At 36.9% G+C, this 23,689-nt stretch overlaps 1 protein-coding gene across 38 annotated transcripts in view; it reads right to left on the minus strand.

Moving 5' to 3' along the window:
* The window catches only part of SEC31A (SEC31 homolog A, COPII coat complex component), a 73,736-nt gene that overhangs the window by 7,057 nt on the left and 42,990 nt on the right, over positions 1-23,689 (minus strand). For 11 of the 38 annotated variants that reach the window (XM_082463610.1, XM_082463620.1, XM_082463622.1 and 8 more), the window contains 11 exons: positions 23,365-23,543; positions 22,021-22,147; positions 20,934-21,079; positions 19,505-19,678; positions 17,166-17,342; positions 14,359-14,451; positions 13,546-13,672; positions 11,531-11,872; positions 3,354-3,392; positions 1,787-1,845; positions 3-266 (listed from right to left, as the gene is read on the minus strand). In XM_082463610.1, coding sequence (XP_082319736.1) covers positions 3-266; positions 1,787-1,845; positions 3,354-3,392; positions 11,531-11,872; positions 13,546-13,672; positions 14,359-14,451; positions 17,166-17,342; positions 19,505-19,678; positions 20,934-21,079; positions 22,021-22,147; positions 23,365-23,543 — 1,727 coding nt within the window. Of the gene's footprint in view, positions 1-2; positions 267-1,786; positions 1,846-3,353; positions 3,393-11,530; positions 11,873-13,545; positions 13,673-14,358; positions 14,452-17,165; positions 17,343-19,504; positions 19,679-20,933; positions 21,080-22,020; positions 22,148-23,364; positions 23,544-23,689 lie in introns of those variants that run through there. The other 27 variants (XM_082463607.1, XM_082463598.1, XM_082463608.1 and 24 more) reach the window with 9 other exon arrangements.

A 23,689-nucleotide genomic window follows, 5' to 3' on the forward strand; every position in this document is an offset into this window, starting at 1 on the left:
ACCTGCATGGTATTTCCAATAGGAGCCCCAGGGGCACCTTCAATATTGGGCTTGGAAAAAGACGGAGGCATGCCTGGTTGACTGAGAGGTTGCTGTATGCCGTGGAAGGGCTGGCCACCTGGAAGGTGTGGCTGCGGGAAGGAAGCTTGGCTTGATAGTGGTGCTGGAGCTGAAGGCTGTTGCTGCAGCATCTGTGACTGGGGGTCACCCAAGGGGTTCATGATTGGTGATGTGATGGGAACAGGAGGCGTAAAGTTCTCAGGCATCTTTTACAAGAAATAAAAGGCACCAAGAGTAAGGAAAAAAACGGTATGATGACAACATTTCCTCAGCTTTAAATAAAGGAGTTAGCCATTTGTAGCAACATGGATGGACCTAGAGATTATCACACTAAGTGAAGTAAATCAGAAAGAGAAAGAAAAATACCATATGGTATCCCTTATATGTGGAATCTAAAATATGACACAGATGAACCTATCTATGAAACAGAAACAGAATCAGGGACATAGAGAACAGACTGGTGGTTGCCAAGGGGGTTGGGGGAGAGTTGGAATGGGAGGGTGGGGTTAGCAGATGTAAGCTTTTATGTATAGAATGGATAAACAACAAGGTCCTACTGTACAGCACAGAGAACTATATTCTATATCCTATGATAAACCGTAATGGAAAAGAACATATTTAAAAAAGAATGTATATATACATACATGTATAACTGAATCACTTTTCTGTACAGCAGTAATTAACACAACACTGTAAATCAACTATACTTCAATTAAAAAATTTTTAAAAATAAATAAGGGAGTTAGACTATTCCATGGTTAAAAGAATTTTTTTTATTAACAGTAGAATACTTTTTAAAATGAAATTTTATGCAGAATTCTAAAGAAAAACATAAAACTAAAGCTAATCTGGCTAAGAGGGCTGGGAGCTCAAACCTGGACCTTTGTTTCCCCTTTACCTTCCACACTTATCCCATAATGGGCCAAAACCATGGTGTTTTTGAAAGAGGATGTCAAAGTCTGGAGAATTATATCTAGCCATACTGGGATCAGATATGCCAAATATGTGTTTGTGTGTGTTACGTGATCAGATGTAATACCTTTTTCCTAGATTATTAAGTGATACCTACTTAGTGATCAATCACACTCAAAGTAGTAGATTAAATTTCTGATTATCATTGACCTAATTTTGGGGGGGGGGGGGTTTGCTCATTTAGTATCTCCCAATTTATATTCTGGCCTCTCATTACTATACTTGGGGGACAGAAATCACTAGGAGTATAAAAAAAAAAAAAAAAAAAAAAAAAAGGCTTGGGGTAAAAGAAGGAAAGAAGAATCTTAAGTTATGCTCTAACAGCTCTCAACAGTTATTAACATCTAAATGATGCTCAGCTACAAGGCTATTTCTTTTCATATTGTATGTGATAGACAAAAATAGTCCAAAATATAATTAAAAATTCATGATTACTGTTAGAACCCAAAACCAAAGTAACTCCTAAAACAAAACCATTTGAGAAGCATGAAATTTTGTTTCCTACTCTTTGAAAAAGATCTGCTGGGAATTTACATCTTGTTTTTTAAAAAGGGTTTAATTCATACCACCATACTATTTTGTACTTTCCTTCCTTCCCTTCATGGATTAGAAGATGTAAGTTGAAATACACATATTAAGTATATTAGTCAGTCAGCTTTGCCTTTAAAGGAACAGTGAAGTGTGGTGTGCTTCAGGTGGCTACATGATTGACAGGACACCTGTAGGCAACTGAATAGACATCTTTTTCTAGTACCTTCTTCTTCTTGGGTACTCTGTTCAAAGCTGGAGGATCATTCCAACCATTCTGAGAACCTATAACAGATAATAGAGGGCATTTTCCTTTAGAATCCTGAAAAGAAGAAAACTAAATTGTATCCATCATATAATACCTTCAAATTTTACTTTCACCCTGAGATAACTGTCGCAGAAGTTTTACCAGCTGAGCTGCTGGGATCACTATGTAGCCCTGGACTCTCAAACTCATTACCTCTAATAATCACAGGGCCTTGGCTTAGAAAGCAGCATATCTTGACATTATTTCCTTTTAAAGTGAAAGAGTTGTACTAAATTTAAGGATAGTGAAGTTTTTATGTCTATATTGGTATATAACCTTCAAACAATTCTCTCCCAAGAAAGAAAAAATAAATCCCCTGAGTCTGCTAAAAAAAAAAGGCTTCTGATATATTCAACACACAAAAAAAGAATAAAAGTGGCAATCTCCTATTTCCCCAGAGAGCAATTCAGCATACCCAAATCATCCACATGGTAGAAACACTGTTAAAAAAACAGAGCCCAACTACACAACACCAGTATGTTTTATCACCTTTGCGTTAAGAACAACCTATAAAGTAGAAAAAGGCATTCAAATATCCGTGGTAAGATTTTTTTTTTTAATACCCCCCTCCCCCCAAAAAAAACATTTCCAGGCTGGCAGCAAATATAAAATTAAACTATTGTCACCTTTAGGAAATTTCCTCCCCCCTCAAATCTCCCAAAACCTGTCATCTCAAAGTGAGAAATGAATATGAGTAGCAGAACTCATTAAGGTACTTAATGCCTGTATCTTTAAAAAAAAATTTTTTAAAACATCTTTATTGAATGCCTGTATCTTTAAAGAAAAAAGGAATAAAACATGCCAGAGATAAGATAATTACTAAATAAAAATATAATCATTTTACATCTTATTAAGTTTTGTGTATGTGTATATGTAAAAGCAAAAAATTCTTCTTTCAATAAACATTCTTTCAGTATTTTACTTTTGCTTGTTTTATTGATATCTACGATATTAAATCACAACAAAATTGCTTAGCAAACCAAAGAACATAATGTCATAGAAATTTTTTAAAAACAAGATCTTCTCCTAACCAGCATGCACTCATTTGCCTTGATTTTAAAAGTAGAATTAATTTTGTACAAGGTGACTAGGAGACAGAACGCCAAATGAGCCTCAAAACATTCAAGAGCTAATCACAAAATATTAAACCACATGCTGCTATTTGCTTAACAAATTCTTAAAGTTCTCATTATACACAGACTAATCATTCAAATCTCTCCCATCACCTTCTAATCTTTCTTATATCTAAGACAATCTTGGTATAGCTTTGCCTTTCAGTCTATATAAAATAGACAACTTTTATGATTCAAGATCATTTGTGTCACTATGTTAATTCAGTCAGTTCTAAGATTTGATTCAATTAAGAAGTGATCAGATTTAGGGTATTATCGGCTTTAAAGTTCACATGCATAATTGTGAATATCCATTCATTAATTATAGTCAGTGATTCAAAGATTTCCAAAGATATATTTTGTAACTAATTCACCTTCCAACATAGATGCCTGGTCTTGCATAGACTGATTTTCTGTAGACAAAATGTAAAAGTCACTTAAACAGTATTATCATCAAAGATATTCTAAACTCTACTCATTTTTTTTTGAATTTTTGAATTTAATTTTATTTATTTTTTTATACAGCAGGTTCTTACTAGCTATCCATTTTATACATATTAGTGTATACATGTCAATCCCAATCTCCCAGTTCGTCACACCACCACCCTCCCCACCACTTCCCCCCTTTGTGTCCATACGTTTGTCCTCTACATCTGTGTCTCTATTTCTGCCCTGCAAACTGTAAACTCTACTCATTTTATAACTGTTTCTCCTCCCTCCATCAACCCCAAGAAAGAACAAACTAATTTTATAAGGGAATAAAACTTACTTTTTAATCAAGTCACGTGAAATGGCTTCTATCTAATTAAGAAAGTAATCAGTTTGTGGGCAAAGCTAATTCATTTATGAGAGCACTTCCTAACATATTATAACTGTGTCCATTTTAGTATTTTTTAAAGCTGTGAATCCAAATCAGTTGAAGATCTTGCAAAAATGCAGATTCTAATTCACTAGGTATAGCGTAGGGCCTGAGATTCTATTGCTTCAGCCAGCTCCCAGGTAATGCCAATGCTGCTGGTCCAAATCCTCTTTAAGTAGTAGGGTTTTAAAGAGAAATGGGAGGATTTCTGCATTGTCGTGCAGACTTCAACACTACATTGTTAAAGATAATAAGCATGTTAGACGATCTTAACAAGGAGGTGCTACTTTACTGCTGGATTTGGGAGGCCCCAAGGATCTGCATTCTGGAGGAACTGTAATTTCTGGGGTCACACCATGAATATGAGCATAAATGGGAACAGGCCCAGTAAATATGTAACCATCTCATATGGTCTTTTCTATAAGAATATACAGATTTGCAGACTGTTTAGCACAAATCTTCCAGAAATCACTACTTCTCTTAAAAGAACTGAAGTTTCTGGCAGTGGACAAGAGGAAAGAAGGCTGAGAACTAATACAGCAATTCCAAAGTTGTCGGATATTCAGGATTGGTCCAGGCCCAGTCTCCAATCAAAAGCATGCAGTGTAGATACATCATATGTACACACAACTTACGGGAATCCCGTAAGTATGTGGGAGTTATGATAGTTGAACTTGGGGAGAGAGGAATCGAGAGTATATAGCATTAACTAGTGAGTTCAATTCAGTTTGAGCTCTACTCAAGAAGCACATGCCCCAGAGAAACTGTGAGGCGGGAGAACTAATCCCACAGTTTGGAATTTCTCTGTATGGAGCTAAGGATAGATGTTTTTCATGCAACATGGCTTCTGACCACAGGCAACTTCTTCGTGAGGGCTTAACTGAAGAAAGGGGTGATCACGGATAACTGACTCTTAAGTGATTTCTTATTTTTGTCTTAAATGATGACTTTACAATTTAACTTCCCATGCAAGATATGACCTCATAGCACTACAGTTAATAAATCCCTGGGAGTCACTGTGTGTGTGTTATGACAGAGGACAGACCTGACTTGAAACTACTGATGTACTCTCTAGCACCAGACTTCAGCTTCTGGGCTGAGGGGGACAATATACAGTCCATCCCCAGGTTCTACATCTGCAGATTCAACCAACTGAGGATCAAAAACATTCAGGAAGGAAAAAAATCCAAAGAGTTCCCAAAAGCAAAACTTGAATTTGCTGCAAGTATTTACACAGCATTTACACTGTATTGGGTATTACTAGCAATCTAGACATAAAAGTATATGTGCGGGGGCTTCCCTGGTGGCGCAGTGGTTCAGAGTCTGCCTGCCAATGCAGGGGACACGGGTTCGTGCCCTGGTCTGGGAGGATCCCACATGCCGTGGAGCGACTGGGCCCGTGAGCCACAATTACTGAGCCTGCGCGTCTGGAGCCTGTGCTCCGCAACAAGAGAGGCCGCGATAGTGAGAGGCCCGCGCACCGCGATGAAGAATGGCCCCCACTTGCCGCAACTGGAGAAAGCCCTTGCACAGAAACTAAGACCCAACACAGCCATAAATAAATAAATAAATAAAATATTAAAAAAAAAAAAAGAGCAACAGAAGAAACCATAGGGTAAATATTAAAAAAAAAAAAAGTATATGTGCATAGGTTATATGCAAATACGACACCACATTATATAAAGGACTTGAGCATCCTTGGATTTTGGTATTGGGGCGGGGTGCGGGGGGAGTCGACGGTGTGAAAAACCTAAAAGTACTGGAGGTACCCTGGCCTTGATCGTTTTTTTCAGGGAGCAGTCTCAACAACATGCCTCTTCTCTAGCCCTATGAAACGTGGGAGCAGAAGGTGAGACCAGTTTTTCCTCTAACCTCTCGTGGCAGTGATCTTAGCCTTGGATATTAAAGCAGCACAAAAAAGTATGTGGAACAATTTCATATGACCCTTTGGTAGAATGACACCAAAGTTATAATGAAATCAAATTAAATTGAAAGTTACGAGTAAAACTGAATGAAATAAGAAACAAAAAGATTTTCAACAGGAACATATAGCCAGTTGGCTATCCCTCATAACTTGAGGGTGGGCTGCCTGTTGAGTTGAAAATAACGACTGTACAATAATCAAAGTTCCCACCAAAATATATGCCTAACTGGCCCCTCCTAACCTCAAACCATGCAATATATTTAGCAATATGTTTATTTCAGCCCAGAAAATCCTTGTTCAAATCTCTGATCAATTTAACAGTTTTATCTTAGCTATGATTCTAACCCCTCAATACTTTTGCTTTTATATCTTTAAATTGTTTAAATATGACTTTTTCAAAACACAATTAGGGCTTCCCTGGTGGCACAGTGGTTGAGAATCTGCCTGCCAATGCAGGGGACACGGGTTCGAGCCCTGGTCTGGGAAGATCCCACATGCCGCGGAGCGACTAGGCCCGTGAGCCACAATTACTGAGCCTGCGCGTCTGGAGCCTGTGCTCCACAACAAGAGAGGCCGCGATGGTGAGAGGCCCGCGCACCGCGATGAAGAGCGGCCCCCACTTGCCGCAACTAGAGAAAGCCCTCGCACAGAAACGAAGACCCAACACAGCCATAAATAAAAAAAAACAAAAACAAAAACAAAAAAAAATAATTAAATTGACCTCTACTTTATGGAGACACACTTTAATAGTAACACTAGGTAAAGCAAACTAAATGAAGAATGTGAATATCTACAGGAGACAGTATTATGGGGGTTCATTATAGATGTGCAAAATGATACTCTTGGTCAATATGTTTAAAAAAGATAGCACAGTCTAATCTTGGACATAATTCTCTCATAAAACTAGTAAGGGAAGATAATCTTTTTTACCTTTTCAAAAAACCTTAAAAATGGGCATAAATCTCTCTTATTCTCTTTTTAAACATGACAATGACTTTAAAGAACACTGAAAAATGGTTCATGGTGTAATAGTAAGGAAAGTAGTAAGATGTAAATTATGAGTGTATGTGGGAATTATGATCTCAATTCTTTAAACATGCATGCATACAATAAGATACTACTAATCTTCACACCCATTAGAATGGCGAGAATTAAAAACAAAAACAAAAAAACTGGAAACAACAAGTGTTGGTGCGGATGTGGAGAAATTGGACCCTTACGCATTGCTGGTGAAAATGTAAAATAGTGCCACCACCTCAAAAAATTAAACACTGAATTACTATTTGATCCAGTAATTCCATTTCTGGGTATATACTCAAAAGAACTGAAACCAGGGACTTGAACAGATATTTGTATACTCATGTTCATAGCAGCATTATTCACAGCAGCCAAAATGCCCATGTGTAGGTTAATGGATAAACAAAATGTGGTATATACATAGAGTGGAATATCACTCAGGTTTAAAAATGAAATTCTGATTACATGCTATAATATGGATGAATCTTAAAGACAGTGCAACAGCCAGTTACAAGAAGAAAAAACTGTATGACTACTTATATGAGGTACCTAGAATACATACATAGAGACAAAGTAGAACGGTGGTTACCAGGGGCTGGGGAAAATGGGGAGTTTTTAATGGCTACATAATTTCAGTATGGGATGACAAAAAAGTTCTGTAGTTAGTGGTGATGACTGTACAATAATGTAAATGCACTTGATGTCACTTAAAAATGATTAAAATGGTAAATTTTATGTTATGTATATTCTACATTAAAAGAACTTTAATATATGCATACATACATATATGTGTGCATATATGCGTACGAAGGGAATAAATACACCTAAATTATTAGTGGTTATATATGGGTGGCAGAATTACAGATAATTTTAATTTTATTCTCTATACTATTTGAGGTCTTTCAAAATCCTACAGTAAAAAATTAATAAAAATCAAGGGAAAATTAACTTAAAAACTGAATATGGCATGTCACTGGATTCTGGAGACCCTTATCCACCTTAGTGTAGGGATTAGTCCTCCACATGGTCTTTAGGGAAGGAAGAGAGAAGCGCTTGGTCTCACATACAGAAGTGGAGTTGCTAACCTCCTTACTTGAATCTCACTTCTCAATGGGAACCTTCTCAAGGTGTTGTTGCATAATGGTAGGATCTAGGCACTGGCTAAGATACTTTCAGTGGATTCACAGAAAAACATTAGTGCCAATGGTACGGAGACTTTTGGCTAAAAGATAATTTGAGACGGAGAGGACAGAGCATCCTTGTTAATCATACACCTCCCCCTTCGCCGTTAGCCTCGCACGTCACATTTTTTAAAAGGCACCACAAAGTTAAAAATTTAAATTTAGAGAGAATGAATCCTTAAGGTCATTTTCCAATGACACGAGATAAAACAGATTTATCCAAAGAAAAATAAGGAAGGCTATCATGCTCCTTTCCTTTGTTTAAAGGGTTAAAAACCAGGTACTTATAATTTGACTACGGAATGTTTATGAAAATTAAAAAAAATTTTTTTTCAGCACACTGTTTCACGAAAATATTCAATATTATGCCCCTTCAAGACTCTTCTATGTGAAGGAGCACAAGACTATATATATATACATATATATATATACCCAAATTAAATTTTCCGTTTTTTAATACTGTTTACTCAAAAACAGCTTCATGAGAGCTTGACACTTTATCAGAAAATTTTTCTAAGTAAACTTCTTGGGCCTTCACATTTGAAAGTGCTCTCCCTTAGTAACAAGTATACATTAAACCAGGGAGAAAAAAAAAAAAAAGGTGGGGGGGTACAAGCAGTATCTTACTTATCCTGCACAGTAAAGCTAGGAAAACCTCCTGCTTTTTGTGCTGCCACCACTGAAACATGTCGCACTGTACTAACTTAGGCTGTTAGCACTTTATACCTTGAACTTGGAGACAGCCTGTTTTCCTTGCCTCTGATTCTGCCATGCTGCCCACAATCTGTTTTGCAGAACCACCTCCAGGTTAACCTCCCTAAAGTACCACTTTGACCATGCCTCTCAGGAGTTCAAACTCCTCCACTAGAAATTTTCTTCTTACTGTATGAAGTATAAATTTCTTGCCCTGACATTTAATGTCTTCCAAAATTTGGCCCAAATACAAATTTTATGTTCCAGCTTACAACAAAGCTATGTGCTGTTCACTAGAAATAGAAATGTAGTGTACTTTTCTGCCTTCCTACCTGTGCCTAGAATAATTCTGATTATAGACTGAACAGGTTCTCATTAAGAATTTACTGAATGAATGTTTTGATGATTGCAACATGAGTTTCTCTGAGCAGTGGGCACATAATTTTGTGGTTCACCAATAGTTACAGGGCTTGAAAATCCTAGTGTCTATCAAGAAGAATCCACCGGACAAGTGGAATTTCCAAGTCCCGTAGAAAACCATGATATAATAATCTAAGACATACTAGAACAAAGATAAAACTTTTAGTCACAGTTATCTGTATAACCTAAGCAAACTTTTTAGGAAATCAAAAAATAAAATAAGGTAAAGCTCTAACTGTTAATTAAAATACAGGGACTACTAACATGCAAGAGGTAACAAACCAGCTAGCTTAGTGCATGCCGAGTAATGCAAAATGTATGGCTTCATCTTCCTATTAGTTACTCTGCTTCTCAGCCAGGTTAGAACACTGTTACTTTGTACATAAGCAAAGACTTTATTATAAGGCCAAATGCCCTTTAGCTTAAGGAGGAAAAAAGTACCCATGCAAATATTTAGCTTAGATGATGAAGTAACAAATGCTTAAAATAGTGATGCTAAATGTTTCTGTAATTCCAACACTGATAGCTATTTCTACTGCTTTCATCAGGACTAGACTATCTGGTAAAGAAGAATGAACATGGGCTCTGAAGACTGAGAGACCTGGGTATCTCAGTTGTATCTCAACTTGGAGACTATCACCGTGCAATCATGAAAACATTATACACAACCCTAGGAAACTCAAGCTTCCTCATGGCAATTTTTAAAAAAATAATTATTCCTATTTCTCATGGTTATGAGAAATAAGAAAATATACGGCAGTGCTGGTACATGTCCAATGTATGTTCAATAAATGATCATTCACTTTCCTACTTCCCTGCACCACTTTCCTATGTGGGGATTTACTTGAATCCATCTTTCACTCAAGCTATTACCCAACTATTCAGAATATATACTGTTTTCGCTCATCCAGGTTTTAAAAGGTAATTTTTTGAACTCTACAATTGAATGAACACTCCTCTCTAAATATCAACCTATTGAAATATCTGTATTGAAAATTATACAAATTTTATTTGTGCAGTAAAGGCTGATACATATTGTGTGTATGATTTTTGGTACTTTGGACTTTAATATTATATATCAAAGAAGAGAGAAGGAGATATGTGTATAATTCTGGATCCATAGGACTTCCAAGAAAAAAAATACTTCCTCAATAAATCCTATTATATGACCAGTGTTTTCAGTTATTAAAGCTACTGCTTAGCAGTTAAAAAGAGAAGAACATATACTGGACTTCCAGGAACAACTTCAGTAGTAGAAAGCAAGACTCACTTCTGTTTTGCCCCTCTAGTTTAAAACCATCAATTATAATCTGAAAGGGAAACTATTTTCAAATACCCTTAGTAACAAGTATACATTAAACCAGGGACAAAAGGAAAAGGCACAGAGCTCTAATTCTGGGCGAGGTGTCATCACGGCTAACTTTGCAGTCACCGTCCCCAAATGCTTTCAATCTCTTCCTAAGCTTATGCGTACATACTATTACTATTATGAGGAAACTGAGGCTTAAAGTTAAGTACTTATTCAAGGTCACATAACTAGAAAGGAGTGAAGCTGTGATACAAACACAGGAAGTCTGATTCCAAAGTCTGAATTCTTTGCTATGTTAGTGGTTCTTGCCCCGATTCATTTATCTCTTTTTGTAACACATACTTCTGAGGTCCCTTTTACAATCCTAACATGAAAATCAGATAATATTACCTACTCATAAAAAATTAATATAATGCTTTAATTGTAACATGAAAGATAAAAAGAATTTATAAAATGTGTATTTACTATAAAAATAATTTTAAATTATGCTTTTAATTAGAAAATTTCAGGCAGAACTACACTGTCAACAACAACAAAAATGCCTAGAAATTTCCAAAATGTTTGTGAGGGTAGAATTGTCCTAATGGAGAGAATCCTTGCACTACTGTATACTTTCTGCTGTCTTAGAGATTCTGTCAGAGTTGCATTCTTTCACTTTTTTCCTTTCAATACACGTCGAGATCCTTGCTCACCTTTACAAACAAACATAATTACAAAATTTGTACAGCCTCATTAAGACCCTATATTATTTAATCTCTATGAATGAATTTAAGGCACAAATAATTTTAAAAACTGAAAATCCAGGAAGAACACAGAGCATCGTTTTACTCTGGCAAAGAAATGAGTGTCAATTAAATCTAGTTCCAACCACCACTTATCTGGCCAACTAATTTCTTACCGCTTATTTTAAATTCAATGGCAGATTATATACTCTTACCCTTTTAAAGCTCTAAAGCTTTTCTCATTTAGCAACTAAAGTTCACTATGGGAAAATCACACTTTTAGAAATAGTTTTAGAATTTGTTATACAATTAAATCAATACCTCACCTTGCCCAGTTTATAGTTAGAAGTAATTCCCCTCCATGCACCCACGTGATCACGAAAAAATAAAAGAGGGAGCCAAACCAAGTCCCTTTCAAGCGCAGACCTGTTCTTTGGGATGCAGGCAGCTCGCCGGCAGCAGGCAGTGTACCTGTTGCTCCAGGAGGCAGCGCATACGCTGAAGATGACGGTGGAGCTCCTGGTCCGCCGTGCTGGAAGGACGCTCCAGAGGGAGGGGGAGGAGGGAACGAGGCAGTGGGGCTGGAGGTAGGTGGAGAGGCCTGGTGCTGTGCTGTGTACAGCTGAGACTGCCCAGAATAGGACGAAGCGGAAGATATGTACGGGGTGTTAGGGTAAGCGTTTGAAGCAGAGGGCGCAACAGGCTGCTGAGGTCGATACGCTGCTGACCCCCCTGTTCCGAAGGAATACTGCTGGGCTGGCTGATAAGCTACACCAGGGAGAAGGAGCAGAGATTTTAATTAGTTACACATTTATTCAGACAGCAACAGAAAACCAAAGTTATCTCATTCTATGGAAATTATTTTCAATTCTTCTAATAATAAGCTACAACCAAACACTACCCACTTAAAACAAGTTATGCTTTTGCTAGTCTGGATGCCCTAACTATGCCAAAAGTCATTGGATCCAGTCTTTGAACCCTGCCATCTCCAGACTGCTGCTGGCTATGAAAATCTTTGAGTCATCAGACCCAAGAACCAGAAGACTGACCCTCTTCTGAGACATCCTGTTCCTGTGAAGACTGCAGTGACCCCTACTAGCCATCAGATGGAGCCATGCAGGAATTACACATCCAAAGCAGTCCCCTTCACAGTAAAAGTTAAGGGAGCTTGGTGGCAGCTCAAGACCTCTTCCACCGTAACAACTGTAGGGTGAGCACCATTGTTATGAGTCAGATACCTTCTCCAACATCTAGTAAAATCATCAGCTACTCAAATTCTGAGTTTGAGCACAGTTCCAGATTAACAGGCAACTCTGTATGATCCCTGACAAGACAATTATTATATTTCTTACACTGTACAAAGTTGGTTAGTAAGCAATCAGACAGCCAACTAGTGTTTTAATGCAAAGACCTGAACCCAGATACCATTACCTTTTGTGTGACCATGGGCAGAATATTAACCTCTGCAGAGGGAATCCAACAGAACTGTGCTCATGCTACCCTGAAGGCAGCACTTTCACGCTGAGCACTGAGTGAAAAGCTGCATCAAATCTGTACTCATGTTAAGTAAGAACACCCATCTTATGAGCACAGAACACGCTCGTTGAGATTCGTTCTTGCTAGGTAACATCCTCTTGTTTTATAGTAGTTGTTCACTCATATAATTGTCCACTTTGAGATTTGCATTTTTGCTTATTTTAAATTTTAAAATAGCGGTGATGTTTTACTTTGCAAGTGTAAATAGTTTCTTAAAAAAAATGAAAGCCAATAGGGGAAAGGTCATTATTATACATTTGTCAAAATTCACAGAGTGTCTGACACCAAGAGGGAACCTTAAGATAAACTACTCTGGGCAAAAATGGTGAGTCAGTGTAGGCTCACTGACTGTAACAAATGGACCGCCGTGGTGCACGATGTCTGTGGTGGGGAGGCTGTGCACGGAGGCAGGAGGTATACCGAGGCTTCCTGTACCTTCCACTCAGTTTTGCTGTGAGCCTGAAACTGCTCTAAAAAATAGTCTGTTTCCTAAAAAAATTAAATAAATGGAAGACGACAACAAATGTCCCTTGGAACCAATTTTCCAAAAATGGTTTGCAACATCTTGCCTAAAGGAAAAGAATATGTACCAAATAATTTCTAAAATTCTATTTTTTTATACCAAAATCATGGCACAATTGACTCTCTTTAACAGGCTCAGGAATAAGAGCCAACTGTTCTGAATGGACGGACACAGGAGCTGTTTCCTCGCATGCTGATTCAGGATGCCTCCCAGGGAAACCATGCTTCGCTAGAGCAAGGACTCAAGTCCTACACAGAATGGTTCTTTCTTTACTTGTTACAGCTGATTTGATCATGGCTTTGGAGCTTCAAAGTAAACAGTTACTACACTGGATAAGACAAGACATGCTGCCGTGACAGGACTTCAGGGTCACACTACTTACGCTGTGGCTGTGGATAAGGTGGCACCTGGGTGTGCGTGTGGCCAGGAGATGTGGGAAGCTGAGCTGCGGCAATATTTGGATTAACATTCCCATGCATTATGAAGCCTGGAGGTGGAGGATTTTCTCCCTAGGAAATGAGAATATGGTAAAAAGGAGGATTACATCTGGAACCAAGAATCTTGCCAGATGGATTTACAATCTTTGAAATGGAATTAAAAAAAAAAAAGTTGTGTAAAAAAACTGCATTTCGTGTATACTATCTTCTTCAAGACACATTTTCTGAGCAACACATTTTGTGTGATTTAAAGATTAGACAGGTCCAAAGTAATAATAACAATGAATGGCAAGAGATGATAACAGCCTCATAAAATAGGATCTATGATATTTATAGTAAGTTACTAGGATTTTCCATCTCTACTAAAGTCCATCCACAACTAATGCTTCGGAAATATAAGTACAAATGCCACAAGGCGATATTATCTTCTCTACGATGCTAAAAAAAAAAAAGAAGAAGAAGAGGAGGAAGAAGAAGAAAGGAAAAAATATTCAGTGAAATCAGATTTAAACCATTGATAGAACCTTGGTTGATGTTTTTCTAGTTCAAGTCAATTTAGAACTGCAAAAGAAGAGGAGAGTGATAAGAAAATAAATTAATTATGCTAAAAACTGCTTCTTGCATCCTAAAAGCACTAAAATGCAATAAGCAGATAGACAGATGGGGGGAGGGGAACTTAAGGGAGGTGGGTAGAGAATATGTAACTATATATTTAGGTGAGCAGAATTCTGCTCAAAGAGGAATAATGAAGGATATACCTGTGAATCAGAGGGAGAGGCTGCAGGTGGATGGCTGGGAAGGGCGGTAGGAGTTTTGTTACTCCAGGTAGTGACAGTGGGGGCAATTCTAACCTGAATTGAACAAAGAAATACCAATCACAGAACATAAAACATGAAAATGTTAGAAGAAGAAAAAAAAAAACCCAACAGGCATTAATAGCCAGATGCAAAGCAAAAAATAAGAGCAGCAAGATAGCATACATTAGCCAGGCAATTGCTTTCAAGGTAGCTGGGATTCCAGAAGAAAAAAACACCTTTCACAACAGAACAGGGGAAGGGAAGCAGTAGAAAAATCAATATGAAAACTAAATCAAAGCAGAAAGAACAATGCCGTTCAAGTGTCAAGAGTAAGTGGGAAAAGGTAAGTTCTGTAACTAGGGAAGGAAAGAAGACATTCCAGGGGGGAAAAAAAAAAGGTAATTGAGTGAAAAAGTGATTTTTGAAGCACTAATTGTATTCATGCTACTATTAGATCTGTAAACATATTGCTATAAGCTCCCTTTTCCGGATTTCATTAGAGCCACAAAAATTATGTTAGTTCCGTATGAGGCTTAGAATCATACAATCAGAGCATATTAAAGATCATCCAATCTGATCCCCACCCTTTACCATTGAGAAAACCAAGGCCCAGAGAACTGAAGGGGCTGGCTGAAGTCCATACAACCTGTTGTTGATGGAGCTACGACTGATTCTAGGTCTCCTGATTCCCAGGCCAGTGTTTGCCACGCTACGCCATGTTGCTTACCCTGGAGTCCAGAGGTTTTCAAAAACATTTTTTTAAGCCATCAGAATATCTTTTGTCAAGTAAATCTTTGTAGAAGAAACTCTATCATATAAACAATTAATAGCAAAGATGTGCTGGTCGTAGTAGAAGGAGAACTCCTACTCAGTTGGCTTCCCTTTCAGAAATCCCTTAACTCCTGCCTATAAACATGCCTTTAAAACCACAAGCCACTGTCCTCATTCAACATATCATAAGCTTTAATCAAGAAAATCACTGTGTAATTTATGACTGAATTTGTTTTCCTTTTCTTAAAGTATGAGACTGCTAAGTCACAGTACAATAAAAGTCTTTCAAGGTTTTTACATTTTCCCAGAAAGATAGATTAAACCCAAGGACATAAGGAGTAAATATTCTCTTCTCCCAATGCAGAGAACGCCTTACTTCAGTGCCCTGACACAGTGAGGTCAAACTCAAGGTGCTTAGCTTAGGAGTTCCAATCCAATCCTGTTAACCATTAACTAGCCATGCTGACAAATTCAAGCTCTATGTCTTAAAACTCTGGTTAGTCGCTAGACTTCTCCACCTCTCAGTTTCCCAGCCATCACCTGATTTGCCCTATCTATGTCATAGACTTTCTAAGTCTAGCAACAAGAGTGGAGAATTTAGTTTTGTTTACCAATATACCCTCAACAGGGAGAATAAAGACAGGCCCTTAAATTCATATTTGTCAAATGAATGAAAAAACAAAACAGAGAGTAGTACAGTTATAATTATATTCAAATGTAATCTATCCTGATTAAGTAGCAATCAAAAGCATAATAGACAAAAGAGCATGAATTTTTTTTTTCATGGTTTTATGCTTACTTTTGCTACAAAATGTAAAAATGACCCCTTCAATTCTATCAGAAATTTGTTCTATTTTGAAATGGGCAGAGGGACTTCCCTGGTGGCGCAGTGGTTGGGAATCTGCCTGCTAGTGAGGGGACACGGGTTCAAGCCCTGGTCCGGAAGGATCCTGCGTGCCGCGGAGCGGCTGAGCCTGTGCGCCACGGCTGCTGAGCCCCCGTGCCTGGAGCCCCTGCTCCGCGCTGGGAGAGGCTACCACAGTGAGAAGCCCAGGCACCGCAGCGAGGAATGGCCCCCGCTCACCGCAACTGGAGAGAGCCTGCACGCAGTGGCAAAGACCCAACGCAGCCAAAAATAAATAAATAAATAAATAAAAATTTTAAATAAATAAATAAATAAAAAAGAGAGACTGCCATCGAGGTGGTTTCATCTCAAAAATAAAATGGGCAGAGTACCTACTAACTTTGTTATCAATCAAGACCATTTATTACTTACGAAAATATACTTTTTATTTAAGAACATGAAGGTTATCTGCTGGTCTGGAAATATAAGTTTCTACATGAAATAGTAAAAGACAGTAAGAGGTCACATTTTATGCCACTAACCATTTGGTAATTTTAATTTAATAAATAAATTAGTTTATTAATAAAAATTATTTAATCATCTTTACATTCCCCATGACCTACAACTTCATATACCTTTGGTCACTCACTTTTCTCTAATATAAAGTTGTCCAAAAAAATGTTTGTATTCTGGATACTCTTTATTGTGCTGATACAGAAGACATAGTAAAACCACACTAATGACTCAGAAAATAATACTTAAAAAGAGACTATTTTCTAAAAACATTTTTAAAAATTGACCAAATTACCCACAAAATTGTTCCCACTACTTTACTTACAGTTTGTTAGATAAATCAAATTGTAAAAATTTCAAGAACAGATGTACATGTGTAATTTAAGCTTGAGTGATGGAGAAATAAGAAGAAATCTCCCCAGAGAGCTTAAATTAATTTTACCTAGTTTGTAAATTATTTGACTAGATTAAAGGGATAATTTTTAAAAACATCATAAATGCTACTTTCAAGAACAGAAAAACTATAAATATTAAAATAATATGTTGTCTAGTTTTATCACTGGTCTCTTACTCAAGAAACTAAAACCACCAATTTGAAATACATAAATGTTCCTCCTTTAATCTGGACCATATCACTCACATGGGGATAATATTGTTGAGCTGGAACTCTTGGCATCTGTGTGTGGCCAGCAACTGGTCCAGGCCTGCCCTTGGGCAGCTGCTGCCTCTCATAAGGAACTTTAGGTGACTCCTGTTGTCCTGGTGCTGGATCTCCTTGTGCTCTACAAAGTCTGTCACGAAGCTGCACAATATTTGGCTATAAGAAGCAGTGGAAGAAAGCAAAGCAAATTGTTAAGAGTTCACCCAACTATATATGACAGCATGTTGATCTTCTTAAAGTAAGCTTGATCATTCATATGATTTTTGTTCATATGCTGTGTATTATGCAATAAACCCCGGCACATTAGGGTCTGACATCATGGTTTCTAATACTCAAGACTGACACCAAAGGTCCATTATATACAGTGTAACTTGTAAGTTCACTGAGGCAGGGATTTGAATTATGCCTACCACACGGTAGTCTGCAAGATCAATGTCACTTATCATCACTGCTCTTTTGTTGTTTCTCTTGCAGTTGAGTAATGCTCACAAATCACAAAAGCAGCTGAAAAAATACAACTTTGTTTCTCTGCAGGGAAAAAAGGCTCCAAAAGAGAATCAACTGCTAAAGATGGTGATGGAAGAAAATGGTGATCTATGAAAGACATGAAAATTAATTAAAAAAGAGATGCTTGAAATAAATTAAAAGAGTAAGATGTCAAAATCAGGGTAGCTCACACAGATCTATAATTATATAGATCAATAGTAAGTATGAGTTTACCATATACATGTTCCAGTTATTAACAAACAACAAAAAAGCAATGTGTTAAAATGTTTCAGCAAGAATTCATTTAATATCTATAAAAATGATACATTTCTATAAATTCATTAAAGGTTTAAACACATCATTTAAATTTTGTAGGTATACTTAGGTAAACCTGCCTTTTATGGAGGGGAACTATATACTATAATGATATTACAAAGTCTCAGGAAATAGTCCCCAGAAAATACTAAGGGTATACTGAGATATATAGGAGGAAGTAACATCAAAATTACAAGTTTTGCATAAAGAATGTTCTTTAAAAGTCCAAAGAAAAGCATGAAGAATAACGTATAGAAAATGTATGTGATTATAAACAGTATTAAAAATAAAGAGTTTAATTCTCAGGCTAGAAGGTCTAAAGGTCTTTGAGTAAGTGAGTCTTAAGATAAAGGGTCGTATACCTCAATATAATAATAAGATCTTATTAAGTAAAAAATCCTATAAAACTATTATACCAAAGTCATTATAAAGATAAAGACTTTGTTTCTATTCTACTTCATATTCTCATGAACAATTTAGAAAGATGTGAGCTGGATCCTACATGTAAGTGTACACAAAACCAACTAGAGAGTCATACCTCCACAGTCCTGGAACACAGATATAAGTATTTTTACTCAATCAAATTTATTGACAATTCCCTAGAACAGACAAAATACTGAAAACAATTAACTAAAAAATTTCGTCAAAAAGAGAATAAAGTTTAGAACAAAAAGTATAGAAATAAGAAAAGGCTCCGAATTAAGCTCTAGCAGATACACAATGCAGATAGAAATATCCTACTTGTGGAAAATCTTCCTCACTCCCCACCCCAGCTTCCACCCATGCTGCATTATCAGGTTTAGATTTCCCTCCTCTGTGCTCCCACTACCTCTATCATTGTCCTTATCACTTTGGAATCCCATGTATACTTCTGTTGTCATTTTGAGTTTGGAAACTCCCTCAGGGAAAGGATCTTGGCAATCCTATTCATCACTACATATTCAGTCACTTATTGAATTGAAACAAATATCATGAAAAAGCCCAAGTTTTATTGCACACCAAATAAGGACACTAAATTAGGAATGTGATATAGTTCTCTCTGCCTTGAATACTTTAAAAATATACTCACCCACAGACAGCATCGGACTGAAACGGCATATAAAATGAATGACTTTGTTAACACCTGGGGTGTCATTTGTGAGAATTTCAAAATCACGACCCCAATTTGTTTGATTAAGTATTAACATTTATATCTTTGAAGATACCTACAAAGAGTCTTGTGCACAGAATCAGCATTTGGCTTAGGAAACAAAAAGCTGCCCCTTTTCCTACTTATTTTCCTCAAATACTAAGCCCTTCAGTACAAAGGGACAAGCATTCTATCTCTCTGACACAGCCTGGGTACACCTGAAATTACACTTGAAGACGTGTCAATAATATTCACCTATTAGGTGACAGAAATTCAACTGCTCCAAATCATTCCACCTACTAGTACATTTATGTTTCAAACTGAGTGCTATCTACTGAACTCACCTTACTCACACATTCAAAGAAGAAAAATGGCCAGTTCTAATTACCTGGTTGGTGCTATCAGGAAGAAAAGCCAGGGCTGCAGCAATACTGCCCTGGGCTGCCAACAAACTGGCATACTGACTCATCTTCTCAGCCAAAAGGACTCCTACAGTGTTAGTGTCCATGGCTTGGGTGAGTTGTACAGCTTTTCGCAGGATGACAACTTTCTCAATCAGATCCTAAATGAGAAAAAGAAAGGAGAGTGAAGGAGAAACAGACAATGATAACAAGATGTGTACTGAGAGGAAGCAGGAAAAGATAAGGAGTTACTAAGATTTCCAAAGCCTACCAAAAGTACGGTACCTATTATCACCAATATTAAGAAGGTCTGCAAGAGTTGACCACCATTTAGGTAACTGAAAAAGCGAGGAGGAAGGTCTCCTACTCATGGTTAAGGCATAGGTTACCATCTTCTCCCAAACATCCTTAAACTGCCAGAGACTTGTCTCCTGAGCTAAAACAGGCAAATATCCAAAGTGAAAGTGACAGGCTGATGTCTGAAGGCAGAAACTGGGTTCCAGCATGCATAAGAGGGAATATTATACTATTATACTATGTATACTATAAAAATAGTACTACTAAGCCTCCAAACAGGCTTAATATTTCAACCCGAAGTTTCTCATAATGCTCTTCAATACCTATTCTTTCAACACTAGAGAGCTATGCTTCAGGTATAAAGTACAAGTACCATCTGCCCTTCATAAGTACACCAATCCAGAAGTGTGAAAACAAGTGTGTTTTCTCTCAGAAGCACTAGAAGGAAAAACCTTGATTCCTACAAGACTTTCGGTTTCAATAGTGATCTTTAAAGCAACAACCATACTGAGAAAATCTCTCTGCAGAGACAAAAAGAAATATTAGACTGAAATTTCTTGAGACTCTGCTGACTAAATGCTTAGGAATAAAAAAATCTAAATATATAGTTACTCAGCGCCAGAGAATAGCCCCCATGTTTTTCACTTCCTCTCTTGCCCATGTATTAGTGCTACATGGGATTCCATTTACCTCTTACTTTCATTCTCCCCGAACCATGAAGACTGCCCACTGGTACTGGGGATCCCTCCCATTCCTTACCCCGCACCGTTTCTTTGCCCAAGGCAGACAGGATCACTGGAGGCAGAGAAGGGAGCAGGAGGACGAGAGGTAAACTTTATAGCTGTTTTCAGGCTCTTGCCTCCTACTTCCCTCAGTAACTACCACATCACAGCTTGGTTCTCACAAACAGTTGCACGCCCATTTTACCATCCCATCATCTCAAACTCTGCCTCTCCAAACATAGCAATAAATACACATAATTATCCAGCAAAAGAGCTTTTAAAACATAATTAAGTAGGGTGAAAGCGATGAACTTCTGGAACAAATCAATCTCTAGAATATAAATAGGGTGAAAGACAGTACTAGAAAGGAAGCACCTTTTGTTTCAAAGATACTAACCTGAAGGGACAAAGGATTGCTTCCATCTTGAGCTTTAGTCCAACATGCAACTAGTTTCTCTACATTCCCTGCACAAATATAGCAGAGACATGCCTGAGTCTGCAGGAGGCTATCACCTTCACTTTCAAGCCTGGTTCCCAAAAGATCTATAGATCAACAGGAAAACAAATAAGATTATACACAAGGCAATCTGTGTATGACGTCATGAGCAGCCCAATAATATTTTCAGAGGTATGGATGAAACTTCATAACCAATGAGTGGCAGGCAGAAATAAAATCACTGTCATGTAAATGTTCAGTAAATATTTATTTGTTAAATGAGTGGAAAATGAGTGACAAATTTTATATAATAAACAATTTCACAAGATTCTATACCTAGCTGTAGAATGGATTTATATTTATTATGTTAGAAAAAATTAAAAGTGGGAAAAATATTTGAACAGAAAAATCCCAATGAACATTTAACTGCATTTCATCATGTCAGGTGCTTTTGTAAGCAGTGGACTAAAATATGGCACATTTGGAATAAACATCAATGATAGCTAGACTACTCTACATTATTTATGATAGAAAGTTAGTATCTTCTAAGTTTTACATTCTCATAATACTTTCAAGGTTGTTCATTTTTATACTAGCAGCCTAAAGCTTCTGTTCTTGTACGTAATGAATACTATTCCTTAGTCATCAGTTCAGTCATGGCCTTTAGTGGTAATTTCTACTCAAATGTTATAATTATTAATTTTATCAAGCTAACATTTATTAAGTGAGAGCTGCTTATGTGCCATTTTACATATGAATAGACTAAGACTTAGAAATTAATTTTTCCTAGGTCATATAGCTAGTTAGTGGTCTCAGTTTGGTCTGTCTGAAACCAAAATCATTAAATAATATTATTTTTAAAAATGACTAGTAGGTATGGAGAAGCAACGTAGTTAATAATAACTGAGAAAAGCATTCAAATGAGAACTTTGTTTTCTTATCTGTTATTAGTAGGTTTACAAAAATTTCTAAATAAAATCTGCCATTAATTTTATTTACAATATACCACGCCATATACGTAATATAAATATAAAGCTCATTTTCTTACCACAAAGGGCAGAAAATTCATCTGGTTTAGCATAAGTCAATACCGCAGCTAAAGCCTCTCTCCAATTTTTAAGATCACAAGACTCGACAATCTCTTTCCAGTTCTTCATCACTACTGCAGTAATTAGCTTAGGAAAGGAAAACAAAAGGAGAATTAAAAGCTTTTGGTATCTTGATAAAAATTAACTCTGGCTAATCAATCTTTCAAAACTACTACTCACAGTATTTCATGAAAAATAAAGTAGCAGCAAAGCGAAGTATATCCTTAAACCAACTGACATAAAAGATATTTTCCTCAACAACAACAAAATCACACTAACATGTTTTATAAAATGCTGAGAAGCAGAACTATAGGGTGTTACCAAAACATTTAACAGGAGGACATGACTTAGTCTGATGGATCAGGAAAAGCTTTCTGAGCGTACAGACATTTGAGATATGAAGTCAGAATTAATTTCATCGAGAAGGAAAAAAACACTGCCCACCAACGGAACACTAGGGGCAAAGTCCTGGGAGAGAAAGGCACATGGAGTGTGTGAGGAACAGAAAGGCAGCCAGTGTGGCTAAAAGATAACAGGGGAGGGAGTGACAAAAGACAAGGCTGGGGACACTGACAGCAACCAAAGCTGCTGGGACTGAACACTGGGACAACTTTCATGGAAAGAAATTTAATATCATCAACCAGGGGCTTAAAAATGTACAGACCCTCTGCACCAGAAATTCCGTTCCTAGGACTACAGCCTCATTAAACAATTAGAAATTCGCACAAATCTTTAGGCACAACAAGGATGTTTACTGCTATCTTAACTACATTAGGAAAATATTAGAAACTACCTAAACATCCCCAAATAAGGGAAATAATAAATCCCTACTATAGAATATTATAGAGCAATTTAAAAATTTTTGTAAGAATCTTTAAATGATACGGGAAAATGATTACAATGTAAGTGACAATATTTACACGTAAAACCCCACACATATATACCTGTATAATTGATTCTGTTTTTAAAAATTCTACAAATACATAGAAAGAGATACAAAAGGATATGTACCAATCTGATGGAAGAATTAGGGGGTATTAAAATTATTATCTTTAACATTTTCTATGTTCTAACTTTTCTACAATAAAAATATCAAAAGTGTTTTTCATTTAAAGAATTATATATGTAAACAACAACAACTGGGATAATCATGCCAAGCTATCAACAATAACTATTTCTGGGTCAAGGAATTATGGGTGGGTTTTTTTGTTCTTTACTGTTTTCTGAATCTCAATTATCTATAATAAGAGTGCTTTGCTTTTATAAACAAATGCTACTGTTTGTTTATTTCTAAAATAACATACCCTGGTGATTTTGCTTTGGGATTTTGCGAAGTACTTTTTCTGGGTTCGAGCCAAGAGTTCTTGTCCACCTGCTATGGCCAATATAATGGCATCAGCCATGCGGTTATCATGTAAACAAAGGTCAACAGCACTCTCAAAGTTACCCGTCAGCAAAGCCTGAGTAATTAAACCATCAATATCTGCAATAAAGAAATAACACACCCAAGTTAAATAAAGTTTTTTGTTACAAGAAAAAAACACTACACCTATGAAGTTTTACATACACACACAATGGAGAACACAATGCTGATTTCTGAATATTACTGGTGGATTAATTTCTAACACA

This window comes from Balaenoptera physalus (genome assembly GCF_965194825.1).
Source record: "Balaenoptera physalus genome assembly, chromosome: 5".
NCBI classification, from domain to species: domain Eukaryota; kingdom Metazoa; phylum Chordata; class Mammalia; order Artiodactyla; family Balaenopteridae; genus Balaenoptera; species Balaenoptera physalus.